The sequence below is a fragment of the Hydra viridissima genome, unplaced genomic scaffold (assembly GCF_058129835.1).
Source record: "Hydra viridissima isolate aposymbiotic clone 2 unplaced genomic scaffold, HvirCarnegie_v1 scaffold_2, whole genome shotgun sequence".
Classification (NCBI taxonomy): domain Eukaryota; kingdom Metazoa; phylum Cnidaria; class Hydrozoa; order Anthoathecata; family Hydridae; genus Hydra; species Hydra viridissima.
This window is the reverse complement of record NW_028324301.1, coordinates 5,816,211-5,830,805: the sequence shown is the minus strand read 5'-3', so window position 1 is coordinate 5,830,805 and position 14,595 is coordinate 5,816,211. Positions and strand designations below refer to the sequence as shown.

Here is a 14,595-nt window from a genome sequence, read left to right as displayed (position 1 = left end):
AAGAGATTTTTTTTCTCAGGGTATTCGTGTACAACTGAAGCAAAGTCAAAAATAAAATATAAATTAGTGTTGAAGCAAGAGAAACGGAGAAAAGATTGATATATGACATAAATCGTAAATGAGCTTGAAATATTTAATTGCAGGTTTTTAAAATTTACTTTTCTTTACAATGGTTACCATTTTAACTTATTATCGTTCTCTTCATGTTGCATGTCAACTTTTATGGTTAAACGAAAAGATGATTTTCAGTAGAAAGATAACTGTTGGAATTTTCAGTGATCATTTAGTGATCGTCGAATGATCACTGAAACTTTCAATATCAACATCAACAAAACCAATATCCAACAAAAGTAGGTCAAACAATTTAAGACACTAGGAAGGTTTAAAATTTCAAGCTTCCTCAGTTTGCCATTATTTTCTAAACAAACTATTATTCAGCTGTAGATTATGTCAGCAGCTATTAAAAAATTAGTATTAAAAAAGCAGTTTTCTTCAAAATAAAACGCAAGGGAGTGACATATTGAGAATGGCATGCACAACAATCTTTATGCGGCTGAGAAATAGTACAAACTCGTTAGCTGAAACTTCAGCTACGTTTATAATAAAAGAGAAAAAGGTGCATCAATTATTGCCTATGATTATAACATTACTTAAGAGCATTAATAGAAGACCTGTAACTCCGGTTTATCTTATTCCAATTTTTCCCAAAATACTTTTTTCAAAAAACATTATATCAAATAATTTATAAAATTATAGTTTCAGTTATTTTAAAATGACAATGTGTTTTTTTATGTTTTGAAATAAACTATTATACTCTCATTTCCTGAAGAAAAAAAAATAAGCAGAACAAATTTGTTTTGTTAACTAACAAGTAAGAACACATGAGCCTTTAAAATAATTTTCTATATAAGCAGAACAAATTTACTTTGTTAACTAATAAATAAGAACACATGAACCTTTAAAATAATTTTCTCTACTAAAAGCTGTGTAACAAAATAGACAAACACTACTCAAAACATAAAAATCAAGATAAAGATATTTAAACACAAAACATCAGAATTTTACAATAACAAGATATCGCAAAGAAAAAAATGGCAATTCAAAATGGCGATCTAATATCGACTTTAGTTTTTTGATAAGGGTGAGTTTTACAATGATAAGTTACTTATCTTGCGCAATAAACTCTGCGTTTATAAACTTTCACTCTGAGAAATGTTAAATTCAAGTGATAAAGCCGATGAAACAGAACTTAAACGTGTTTTGAGTTCAAGAGATTTTACATTTACTATCGGTGAACCATATTTCTCACATGGTGGCGTTGAATCAATCATGCAGTTTTGAAATGTTGCCACTGAACTGTTTGGTGTTGCACCTAAGGCATTACTTTTCATACAAAAAATAGATGTGATGTTAGTTGATGATCTGGGACGTTGAGATTTTCTTAAAAAAGCCTCCTTAACTGAGCGTACCCATTTTGTGTTTGTTAAACCATAAATGATTGGATTGATAGCAACATGAAATGGATAAGGTAAATATGCAATATAAGTGGTAATATGATAAATCTTATCGTTTATCATCGTATATGGGGACGAAGACCAACCCTTTAAACTGTAGAGTAAAATTATTACTTTTTTTGGAAATACTAACGCAACAAATGCTATAACAACAGCGGATAACTTTAATATTGTACGCTGATTTTCACGTCTTCGCTTTTCAATTAAACGCTTCTCTGTACACATTTTTTCGTTATTCGAAGTCATAATTGTGATTGCCTGTTTTAAAATTAGCGTCACACGCATGTAAAGTGCTGCAATTATCCAAAGAGGAACAACAAAATATAGGACAAACGTAAAAACATTATAACTAAGCATGTATAAACCTGGGTTGGGCCAATTAGGTGAGCACAATTTGGTGTCTTTATCTACATCCAAGTATATAACCTCTGGTACAAGCACTGCTAAACTAACAAGAAAGTTAATCTTTGCAGCATTTTCCAGAATATTTGCGGACCAACCACTGTGGAAAGGGTTTCTTATACCTATATATCTCTCAATGCTTACTACTGTTATGATACCAATTGCACCGTAGGTGCTTAAATTCATACAGGGCTCCATTATTTTACAAAGAGCTCTCCCTAAAGGCCAAGTTGCACTCCAAAATAAATGAACTGATTTTGCCAAAATGATGACGGCAAATATCCAATCACATAAAGCCAAATAAGCAATCAGGCGTTTATATAATGATACTCTTGTTCGTTGTTCATAAACCAATTTTAAAACAAAGAAGTTTCCAATCAACCCTGTAACTGCAGCAATGCAAGAAACTAAGGCGTAAATGCGATGAAAGCTAGGCACATACTCAGAATACTTTTCGATTATTAGGCCACAGTTGGAAGTTTCATTATTAATTGTGACAATGCAAGTACAATTTTGTTTTGTGATATTAAAATAAATGCAAAAATCTTCTAATGATTTAAACAAAGTAGGATTATTGTCAGAATCAGGAGTATTAAGTGTTACATTTTTATCTGTTACGTAATCGTCTCCGTTTGACTGACTTGATTTTGATTTGACGTTAAACTTTAGAAAACTGGCATAACAAACTCGTTCTTCATCAAATGAGATGTTTAGAGAAATGCAAAGAGTAATGTTGATCACATTATTTTCGGGGATAACTATCGAGTCTAAAAATTTCACATGAAAAAGCTGCTTTTTATGTAAGGTTTCATGGCGTTTTACATTCTTCCACAAATTTTCTAAGAATCTGAAGACTCTTTGTTTAGATTTACAGAACATTGAAATGTTGAGCATCAAACTATTATTGCTGCTGTTCATTATTTTATTTTCTCGTTTACCGTCAATTTTTTCAAAACACGTTATGTTGGTAGTATTTTTTAGCGCGTTTTTTAGTATACAAACGTTCTCCTCAACAGATATAAAGTCCTGAGCTAATGCATGAATAAGAATATCCGTAGCATTTCCATTTTGTTCTGAAAAGTTCGATTTGTTGTGCCCATCCACACCGTAAACTACTTTAAAGGAACATTCGTCAGATAATCCGTTTTGAACAGAGTTTATTACTAATGAGCAATAAAAACCAGGATCATGTTTTAAAATGGTAGTGGTATCGTTTATCCAATATCTTAACAGAAATTCGTTTTTGCCATTTTTAATACCGATCAAATCTGACTCTTCAATCGAAAAATATATTGATGCGTTTTCTAATTGACTCAATATTCTAGAAACACTTTTCATATGATTTAAAGTGAATGGATTGTTCTTGTTTTGAACCTCTTCGCAAACAAGTAGATTGCGTGAAAGCCAAACGATGATAATTAAAAAACAGATCTTCATTTAACAAAAGTTTCGGATTTCAATTAAAAGTTTTTCTGTGAACTAAAACTCGAAACTTGCTTGCGTTTTTTTCAATTTAACATTTGAACAAAGTCATAGACTGTTAATCAAGAAAATGAAGGCTAATACTTTCTTTAAATAAGATATTAGTTTGGTAAATAAAGTTGCCTATTCTCAAGATCGACATTTCTTTTTAATTACGTAGGTCAATAATGATTTGATCGTCAATTTAGGAAAGACGTCTTAAAGTGAAACAGGGTTTTCACAAATGCAAATATTTAATATTTAAGCTTTTTTCATAAATGCCTTTGAAAAAAAAGAAAACAAAAAAAGAAAAAACATACGTCTAGGACCTCTTTCTAAAGACTACTTTCAAATACAAGGATCAAACAAACTGTTTCAGAATATTTTGAAATTGAGGCGGTACAAACAGTTGCGTTACTTATTGCGTCCCTTCCTCCCTCTGTACTTTTAAAATAAGTTCTCAACATATTTATCTGTATATAAATGTATTTGTGAGGTAAGTATAAATTTTAAAACTAACCTTTGGCCAGTAGCAGTGGCTATTGATAAAAGGTCAGTTTTAAAATTTATAAGCCTATGTAAAAAATTAATAGTCAAAATTTATGTCTATGAAAGGAAGACTTACGGATGAAGGGATAAACTAGAGGTCTATTGTACAGTAAGTAAGCCTGCTGAAATGGAAATGCTGGTTTTTTACTTCAAATGCGACTGAAGAGGAGCGCTTTGCCATCTTTACACTTAACAAACAAAAGGTAGTAACACAAATTGACTTTAAAAGAGTTTGGGAAAGCACTTTAAGATTGTTTTAGGCGCTTATTTCGTGCATATTTTTGGAGATCTTATTCTTCATCTCTTTTCCATTGCTGGCTTAAAGATACATTCTTAATCATCAAGTCTCTTTCATTCACTTATAAATATTCAACAAAAAATGACATACGCGAAGTGTTTAAAATAATTAAGTTAGCAATTACCAACAAATAATAAGATATGCAAGTGGTATAATTTCATATTTTTGACTCAAAATAGTACTTGGTCAACACATTTTTCAATAACAGTTTTATGGTATAATTAAAATTTGAATGATGAATATAGCCCAAAGAAACCAGACTTATACAAATGATAACTGTTCACCAAATGCATAAATCTTACATTTGAGGCAATAAATGATGTACAATTGTCTCGTGACCAATCTCACCCCAGTCTCCTCTACAAATTTAACTTTAGATTTTAACAATAATGTTTTTATTTTAAGAAACTGATTAACTACACACTTTTTTTACCAGAAATTAATGTGTATGGAATTAAAAAGCCATTGAGGATTTCAAAATACCTACTTTTAATATAGTTTTAAATTAACACCAGTTGTCATCACAAAGTACAATGGTAGCTCGTTAAGAACTAATAATTCAAAGTTTGATACATAAAAATGTCTTCCAATGACCTCCAAAAATTTCCATTTAAAGTGTTGCTATGTGTCTATTTTAAATTAAATGAAAGGGTGAGAGTAGTAAAAGAAATAAAAACAAACTCTCGCAAGTGATAAAAAAAATATATCAAATTTTCTAGTATTTAAAAAACTCATAGTTTGTTAATTCATTCAGAAATAAAAGTTGTAAATTAAACTTCCTCAATGGAAAATGAAATCAACAAAAATCATCTATTAGTTGTGGATTGCGAGCGATGGCGCTAACAGCACTCAGCGGTTATTAAAGAAGTTTGCGACTTCTATCAAACTGACAAAAAAATTTTGAATGAAGCACATTGAGTTAAAAGTTAAGGAATCAGTTGGAGCGTTATGCATGTAGTTTAAGAGGTTCTAGGCAGAAACACACCGAAGATTATATTTTAAAATTTTTTTAAAGACAAAAGGTGTTAGAAACGCATTAAGGAAAAAGAAGGCCAAAAGATTTTTCCAAAGTTATGAATCGGTGATAAAATTGGACTAAACAATGATTTGCTTAAAGATTGTTGGAGGTATTCTTCAAACCTTATCAAGTAAAAACCAAATTAAGACTACAGATTTCAACAAATATTAATGTCGTGAATAAAGTCTTCAGGATGTAATTAGCGTGTACGAAGTTGTTAATGTTTGTAGGTGCTAATGTGTGTAGGTGTTAATGTTTATAGGTGCTAATATATGTAGGTATTAATGTATGTAATTGTTATTGCATTAAATGTGTGAAAATGACACAATTGTAAAAGTGTATAAAAAGAGAGTGTATTTTGTAAAATGTATTGATTCGCAGTCAGATGTAAAAAATATTATCAACTTCAAAAAGTGACTTAGTGTTTCAGGGAAAGTCTAAATAATTCCCCACATTAAAACGATACTACTAAATTTCTAGTAAAACAATATAATTGTATTATACACCCGCATCAGTTCATAAAATATTCATTCGTGGAGTCAAAGTAATTGCAAATATAAATAATCCTACTAAACAACTATTTGATGAGGCTCAGGAGGCACGGAATGAACACTTGAGGCATTATCAGGACTTTCTCACTAGAAAAACATCAGGACAATACACAAATAAGTATCTCTTAAATCTGCTTCTTTTGTCTTAGGATCCCTATATTTCTTATTCAACAATTATCACCAGTGATCAAATATGAATTTATAGATTGCTACTTAAAAGAACCGGAAAACACCAGAATTGAACTTAAACTTTTTCAAAAACTATAATTTTTTTTTCACATTAAAAAATTTACATAATTACTTTCTTCAACTGTCCCCGGGGGTTGCTCCTGAATAATTTTGGTAGAGTATTTATCCTGCTTTAAAACAAGCTCTCTCTCGTCAAGGTATCTTGTTGTTATTAGAAACCCCCTTCTTTATGTCGATTTTAAAAAGTGTAATGGCCGTATACGGACCAAACGCTTATCTTTCTTAACTGTGAAAATTAAAGTTATTTTTTAAAAAGATATTTTAAAGTACTTACATTAGCACAGAGAAATATACATACAAATATATATATATATATATATATATATATATATATATATATATATATATATATATATATATATATATATATATATATATATATATATATATATATATATATATATATATATGTATATATATATATGTATGGAAACACTACCTACTTGCTTTGTAACATGAAAATTTTTTCATTAAGAATTCATTTTTTCATCTATCTTACTCTAGAATATCCTAAATACAGAGAATTGTATTGGTGCTGCAACTAAAGTAGCTCCAAACTATTGCACTTCCATGCTTAACTGCTAGAAGTTTATATTATTTTTTCTTTGGCTGACAGGATATCTAATCCATTAGATTCATTCAGCATATATTTTATCAGATAATCTTAGCTCATCCATCTGATGTCTAGTGAAGATATTTGAAAAACTTGATTTAAACAATATAGTTCTTACTAAAATCAATATTTTCTTTACAAGGTGCTATCCAAACAATACTAAAGCATGTGCACATTTTTTATAAGTTGACTTTGGATTTTTAATGTAATTCGGTAATTGATTAAGTTGCTATACCTCTCAGATTCTTGCTTCAAAGATTTATGATGATCACAATTTCTCTCAGTATTGCTGAAAAGCATTTGCTAAGACAAACCTCTTGTAAGCTCCTATTTTGCTAGTAAGAGTTTTTTTTATTCTCTTATTATGCAGCTTGATAAAATATAGCTTTAAAATTTTTTTAAAAAATCATATAAACAAATTAAAATAGTGTAGAATTTGTTTAAATATGAAAAGAAAACTCATGAACTTAAAATGGTTGCAACAGTATTATTTTCTTCTAAGTATCTAAAAAAACACTAATTGTAAAAATTCCTACCTGAAAAAACTTTCATCAATTCTTTTAAGCTTGTTTTAAAGTTACAAATCAAAATATGGCAGAAATTAGGTTATATATATATATATATATATATATATATATATATATATATATATATATATATATATATATATATATATATATATATATATATATATATATATATATATATATATTTAAAGGGCTTCAAAATTTTTAATTTTAAAATATGTATGTATGTATATATGTGTATGTATGTATGTATTCAAATCATATTACAGAGATGTTAGTGTGTATATGTATATTGTTTGTCCTACTGTTTTAAATTTAAAACTGTGTGTTTCTGTGTTTGCTATGTATATACTTATTTCTATCATATACTTATTGCTATATATATACTTATTTCTGTCTATAGGGATCAGCTTAAACCTGTATGAAAGGAAACAAGAGGTAGATTTCCAAAGCACTTTGCTCAATTTGTTTTTGTGTGCAGTAAATAATGGAAAAAGCACTTGCTCTTTTAGCAATATGGTTTGGTAAAAAAGCTACTGTTTATACCCTTGGGAGAATGTATGGTTTTCCACGAGTCTTTAGACGACTCATTGAGTTTAATCGCAGTTGGACTTCTAACAAAGATAAACTGAAAAATCGCTCTTTGTTTATAAAATATTTTTTTCGCATTCCTAATCATATCTCATGGCATTTTAAGCATCCAAAAGGTCCAACTTAATTTTGTATAACAATGTATTTAACATTTAGAGATAATACATTTTCTTTGATAACTTTTGATTTACTTTTAGTATTTTCAACATCACTTAAAATGACAGATTATATAAAATTGTGTATAAAAGTATATATTAAATATTTTTGTACATTTTTAGCCATCAGAATGTATTTTTATTAGTATCATGTTAAGTTAATTTTTACTGGCTCTCTATATGGTATTTATAGTAAGGTTTATTTATGAATTACTGCTTATGCAATTAAAAAGTTTATGCATATAAATGATATATCTATAGTTATCTTTAGAGTAGAAATAATGAAAAATGCCCAAAAGAGACGATGATAACAAAATTTATGTTTGTTTGTTTGAACCATCTGAAGATGAAGAGTTAAAGGAAGAACACCTGTTTCAAGGGCGTTCGATTTATGATAATAAAGATGAAGAAATATATATTGCAACATCACCTTCATTTTCTGTTGACTCTGATTCTAAGTCAGGTATTATTGATCTAATACAAGATGATGGTAAAGAATCTGTTGTGCGTGTTAAACAAGCCATGGGTTTTTGTGATAAAAGTTCACCAGTTGAGGAATATTCTATTTTAAAAACTAGTGACTCATACCCGATTATAAACTCTATTGATGGTCAAAGTTTTTTTGTTAATTCTGACTATTCTGGGTTGGGTCTGGAAATGTCAAAGACATATTTTTATGTAGTTTCACCTATTGGCAGCTCACAACTCTTACAATCCTCTGATAATAATACAGATATACCACTTATTTCATCTTCTGTGACATCTGTGGCAGAGCCCTTTGATAGTTTAATTGGGTCAGTTACTGATGGTCAATCTCCAAATTTAGAAAATAAAAATAAAACTTTAGGTGAAATACCAAATATTGCTTTTACAACTTCAAAAAATGCTTTTGAATGTAGTGCAAATGTGGAAACAGATATCAGTACAAATGTTCAAAGTCCAGAAAGATCTTTTGAAAGTTACTCAAATGAGTATCCTGTCAGTTTCATTATATCAGATACAAAAAAAAGTGAAATCATGTGGAAACAGCTTTCCCCAGTACAGCTTGAAGAGCTCCGGGTATGCGATTAATTACTTTTAAATGTTTGTTTAATATTTAGAAAAATCCTAAAGTTGATTTAAGTTTTTTGTAATTAATAACTAGCCCCCTCTAATTATTAGTTTGCCTATAAAGAAAGTTTAAAATTTTAGAAAAAGAGTTTCATTTTACTCATAATCTAGTGTTTAATATTGTAATTGAAGCTTAAAAACCATGTTCACTTAATATATATTGATAGTTCTCTGAAACATTCTCTATAACTTTTTAAGATTTTAAAATATTTTATCTTATGTTATAGAAAACAGAAGAAAATAATCTTCTAATGAAATATGATCAAGAATCTAAAATTGAGGTTCTAAGTTCTCAACCATATTTGGGGGAAGCACTTGATCCTGCCTCCCATCAAGAGCTTGCTTCAGGTGAACAAATCATTGGAGTATCTGTTCCTCAAATATTGAGTTGTCGTTGGAACAATTGTGGAATGCATTTGATCACAAATTTAGATTTAATCAAGCACGTAAACACAACTCACATTATTGCTGATGATAAGCAGCAATACACATGTCAATGGAAAGGTTGTTCTCGGGAAGGAAAGTCTTTTGATGCCAGATATAAAATGTTGATACATTTGAGAACACACACCGGGGAAAAACCTCACACTTGCCCAATTAAAGGATGCGGCGCGTCTTTCACTAGAATTGAAAATATGAAAATTCATGTTCGATCTCATACTGGTAGGTGATTTTAGATTCTTTTTTTATTCTAAACCACTTAACTGATTATAATATGCATACATTTTAAAACCAGTTTTTTTTAATATTTATTAAGGAGAAAAACCTTATCTGTGTCAGTTTGAAGGCTGCGATAAAAGTTTCGCCAACTCCAGCGATCGATTCAAACATAAACGAACTCATATAGAAAAAAAGCCTTATAGATGCCCTGTTTCGGGCTGCGAGAAATCTTATACTGATCCTAGTTCATTAAGGAAACATAAAAAACGACATGGATTTGATCTGTCGCGCCACCAAACGTTCGCTCTGTGACGATCGTCGGGTTTACAAGTCTACCTATTGATTGCAGTCTTTAAACGTCGAGTTAATTAACTTAGATGAAGTGACTTTATCTTAACAACGATTGGTGGATTGTCAATCCTAGTTCGAAGAACCATTCTTAGCGTAACTGAGAGTTTTTTTTAAAGGTGGGTCACCCAAGCAATACTACATAAATGAGAGTGTAATTAATGTAAAAAGAACTTTGTACATATTGACATGTGGCAGCCTTTGAATTGGCGATATTGCCACAGCGTTTAACTGAAATTTCTAAATAAAGAACATAAATCTAACAGATAGTATTTGTTTTACTAGTTATTGTAACTACTAACTTCACAACAGTCGGTAAGCGCAACCAATCTCTGACAGGGTTATAAACTCATATCAGTATTCGTTGGGCTTAACAGATTTTGAGACCGTTCTAGAGCTAGTAATTTCTGAAATAAATATAGGAATCAAAAAGTTTGCGCTTAAATTATATTAACATATGCATATGTCAGTTGTATAGATTGACGGGGTTTAATGTTACGATTCTCAAAACTAATATCATTTCATCGAATAGTTTATCAAACAATTTCCTAAAATATATGTTTTGCGTTTACACCAACTTTGTCAATATTATTTAGAAAGATATTATAATGTAAGATACAATGAAATCATGTTTGCTTTAATTTTCAAAGAGGTTTGTGGTAAATCTCTAATACGTTATAAAGTTTGAGACTTTTAACTGAAACTAAATAAGAGAGATGGATTCATCAAAGACGCCGGCTTCACTCAACTTCGCGTTCTTCGATTTACCAAAATCTCAAGAAACATGAGATTTTAGTAAATCGAAGAACGCGAAGTTGAGTGAAGTAAGTAGTTTCCAATACATTACCATTTTAATGAATTAAAATGGTAATTTATTTAAATGGAATTCTTGTCGTGAAAAGCAGAAGCAAATATTATGACAGCTTTCTTTTAACTTTTAGTTCAATTTCAAGTTAAATCTTATGAATAAAAAATGATGAAACAAAAAATAATGCATTTGTAGTGAGAAGCTCTATCAAAAAAACGACCGTTTGACACTTCTAAAACATGCAATCTTGCTCTGGGAACAAAGCACAGAACAACTCACAGAAGCTCAATGGAAAGACAAACAAAAACAGTCGCCCTCTTCATTTTAGATTTACCGCATTATTTGCAAGCATATATCAGCGCAAGCTTATGAAAACAACAAGCGAAACTTAGAAACATCTCACCGAAAGTCAGGGAATTTATTACTAAAATTACTTAGGTTTTTAAGTTAAAAAAAACTCTCTGAAATCATCATTAGAGAGCTATGTCGAACTTAAATGTTTAACAAAGAATTACGTAATAGTGAGTATATTAAGAAAATGAAGAAGAAAGAAAGCATTTTAGAGAATAACTATGAAAATGGTGAAAGCAAGCAAGACAACGTTAGGTAAGAAATGTTTCGGCAACAATCTATAAGAGTTGAATGTAATAACGGCGCTTCAGTTGGCGAACAGTTTGCAAAAATCTGTTTAAAAAAAAAAACAAAAAAAAACAAGATGCGCGCACCAAAACTATAAAAAGAGTATTCTAACCTATTTGCTACTCCTTTTCAGTTACGATTCTTGCCTTATCACTGATCGGAACGTCAGTCGTATTGGTATGGAAATTACTTAGAGGAAGAAGACCCAATTTTATAATCGACACTGTCACAGCTCTCTCTAGCTCCAAGAAGGAGACGGGAAGTGCCACTGTGAGCTTTGCCAGAAGCGATACGAACAATTTGTTCGTCAACAAGTTCGAAATCTCGGTGCTGAAGCAAAACGTTACAAGCAACGAAACTCGGCCCAGCGGCACAACCAACCACAGTTTGTCTACTGATAACTCTCTGACGCCAATAGCAATTGCAAACTCCACAAACGACACAAGAAAGAAAAGCCCAAACGATTCGCCACTTGCCGTCCTCGGTAAGGTTGCTGTTGCTACGATAACTTGCAATGGGAAAAGTTGTTCATCGGCCAACAGGTTGTTTTACGACATGGCAACCAAGGTCATCACCAATCAATACCAGTTTCCTTCTATAAAAGAATTGAAATGCAAAATGGTACGTGTCGTATCCGCACGACAAAACGTTCCTACCTACTTCCTTTTTCTTACTATCTAGTTAGATTTAGTTTGTTGATTTTACGTTTGATGTTCGTTCTAGGGAGAGTTCGCAGCGGTAGAAGAGAAACTAAACACTTCAACTGGCAGCTGGCCTCCTTGTTATTACGTATCTTCAGAGTCTTTTCTGTCGCCTCCAAATATGGAAAATGTGAACGAGGTAAGGGCACAGCTTTTTGATTATTTGCTAGGAGCGGTAACACTAAGTGTACTATTTTTTTTGTTTTTGTGACGAAGATCAGGAAAACGTATCAAACAAAAAAACAAAAAAAAAACAACCTATTTTCCGTTTTTTAGAATCGCGATGCTCTGAGGATTTACTTGACTATCTATAAAGAAGTGCTATCTTCGCTGGTTGCAATGTCAAAAAAAGAAGGCGAAGTGTCGACGAGAGAAAATCTCTTTGACGGGCTTTTATCTCTCGAAAAGACTATTAAAAGTCTCGTTTTCGATCTGGACAACGTGCTGCAGGTAGGTTGCTTGTGAAACAAAGTTTTTGCTTTGCTAAACTCTTTATGTCCAGAGCAAAAAAGTTGCTTTTCTGCAGCGAAGTAATCTTTTGAGTTTCACTTAGGACCTGTCTGCATGCTCGTGTTCTCAACAAAACGATAAAAACACGTCATCAAGTGCTTTCACTCAAAGCTATCAGCAACTGGCTTCAAAGTTCAGTCACACCAAGAGCGCCTTCGTGACGTTGAAACAGCTGGAAATAGCGCACAACGTTATGAAAAGGGACGTTTGGGAAAGGCAAAGCAATTTCATTTTAGCCTGTTAACTTATCTTGTTTTCTCTTTATTGTATATAGTATAAATATTGTGTTATTTAAATAACTTGTAAAAAAGCTGGTAATATGATCAATTAGAATAAAAAGGGCTCTTGAGGAAAAGACCTTGATACACATAAAGAAGTGTTTCTTTATTAAGCTTGTGTTTTGTTTGGCAAAACATTACCCAAATCTTGATCGCGTTAAATGGTAAAATCCGAGACGAATAGAAAAACTTTTTTTGTTTGCTATCTTCTTTTCCTTTTTCTTTCCGCGAACAGCATTTTGAATTAACGGCAATCGAAACGATCGAGCAATAAAACGTGCTTCAAGAAATATCTACTAAAGTCAGGTATTCCTTAGCATAAGCTCATTAATTCTTTCATTTAAAAAGTAGATTTTAGGAGCAAACATGATGAGCTTGCAATGTTAAAGTTAGAGTATTGGTATATTCTAACTCTATCAATGAATGTCTCTCGGGAGTTTCTTGCTACCACGGTTTTACCGCTTTATTGCATACTTTGGTACGACTTTTTTTATTTGCTGTACCTTTCTTATGCTTCATAAAAACCATGATAGCAAAACTAGAAGCTCCGACTTCATTAATCTCAGTTCAGTTAGTTATGTTTCAAAATAACTCAATCATCTCTCACGACAAATAAACAGCAAGCTTGTATAGAAACTGTTCAAGTGCCAGTTACACTCAAACACTTGGCTATCTGTAGGACTTCTAAATCGGACAGTTGCTGGAATTTTTTTTGAATTTTTTTATTTTGAAGCAAAAAGTTTGTTAAATGAGGCTGTATAATGAAGAATACAGACGCTGCACTTTCTTTGAAAGATGCTGTTCCTTGGGAGGAACAAGAAAGTCATTCAGCGCAAGCTGGACAGCACTTGAAAAGGTTTCTTTGTCGCTAGTAAAGTGTTCAAAAATGACTATTGCCGATTGCACATTAGTTTCCTCTATCCAGCAGCAGGCGGTAGAAATTTATACCCAGCGCTGTTTGCAACCTGCACCTAAAAGTTTGTCCTGCCTCTCATTAACTTTGTTTCCTATGGTCGATGAATCTGCTCCAACAACTTTTTGCAAAACATCCTAACATTTCCAGCTTATGGTTTGTTGTCATGCTCTTTCAAGTTAGCAACAATGTTTGTAGATGAGTATGGAATGCATTACTGGCGAGTTGTACTCGGAAAAGTTGTCACTGAGTTTCTTGGCTAACATGAGAACAAGAGGAAGACAGGCAATCAGATCAAAGCTAACATTTGAAGGAATGACATCGTAAAAAAAAAAGGAAATAGCAACAATAGATATTTTTGTAAAAGGTTTTCTTTTTTCGTGCAAATCCAAGTTAAGCTGTTGTCTGTTGTTATTTTTCGAAATCTATTACATAACTCGTTATTTTGGTAATTTTTCCTAAAAACAGACGAATTTACTGAAAATCGCTAAAAACTGTCGAACCCTGTAATTTTTATATTGCTGACCTGAAGCAATAGATCTCCTCTTAGTCTAACTGCGATCAGAGCCCTCTTCCTCCTATGCATTGATTCCAACGTCATGTAGTTTGAGTTCCGTCTAGTGAACACTGGTTCAGTGATTTTGACATGACCACTGTCCAACTCCAGATAGTCGTTTTTAATGGGCATGATAAAGATAAT

The 14,595-nt window shown here is 31.4% G+C and overlaps 4 protein-coding genes across 4 annotated transcripts in view; 3 read left to right on the top strand and 1 right to left on the bottom strand.

Moving 5' to 3' along the window:
- LOC149891668 (E3 SUMO-protein ligase ZBED1-like) overlaps positions 1–14,595 on the top strand; it is a 588,790-nt gene that overhangs the window by 370,181 nt on the left and 204,014 nt on the right. The window lies entirely within an intron of this gene.
- LOC145183768 (uncharacterized) lies at positions 954–3,686 on the bottom strand. The gene has a single exon (XM_080059259.2). The coding sequence runs from the start codon at positions 3,351–3,353 to the stop codon at positions 1,191–1,193; it is 2,163 nt and encodes a 720-aa protein (XP_079915385.2). The 5' UTR covers positions 3,354–3,686; the 3' UTR covers positions 954–1,190.
- Positions 8,159–10,309, top strand: LOC145191189 (uncharacterized). Its single transcript, XM_090079683.1, has 3 exons — positions 8,159–8,987; positions 9,266–9,701; positions 9,796–10,309. Exons 1-3 carry the CDS (start codon positions 8,217–8,219, stop codon positions 10,008–10,010), a joined length of 1,422 nt encoding a protein of 473 aa, XP_089935809.1. The 5' UTR covers positions 8,159–8,216; the 3' UTR covers positions 10,011–10,309.
- On the top strand, positions 11,212–13,066 carry LOC149891679 (uncharacterized). Its single transcript, XM_090079474.1, has 5 exons — positions 11,212–11,460; positions 11,627–12,114; positions 12,217–12,333; positions 12,471–12,644; positions 12,748–13,066. The coding sequence occupies exons 1-5, from the start codon at positions 11,427–11,429 to the stop codon at positions 12,946–12,948; spliced, it is 1,014 nt and encodes a 337-aa protein (XP_089935600.1). The 5' UTR covers positions 11,212–11,426; the 3' UTR covers positions 12,949–13,066.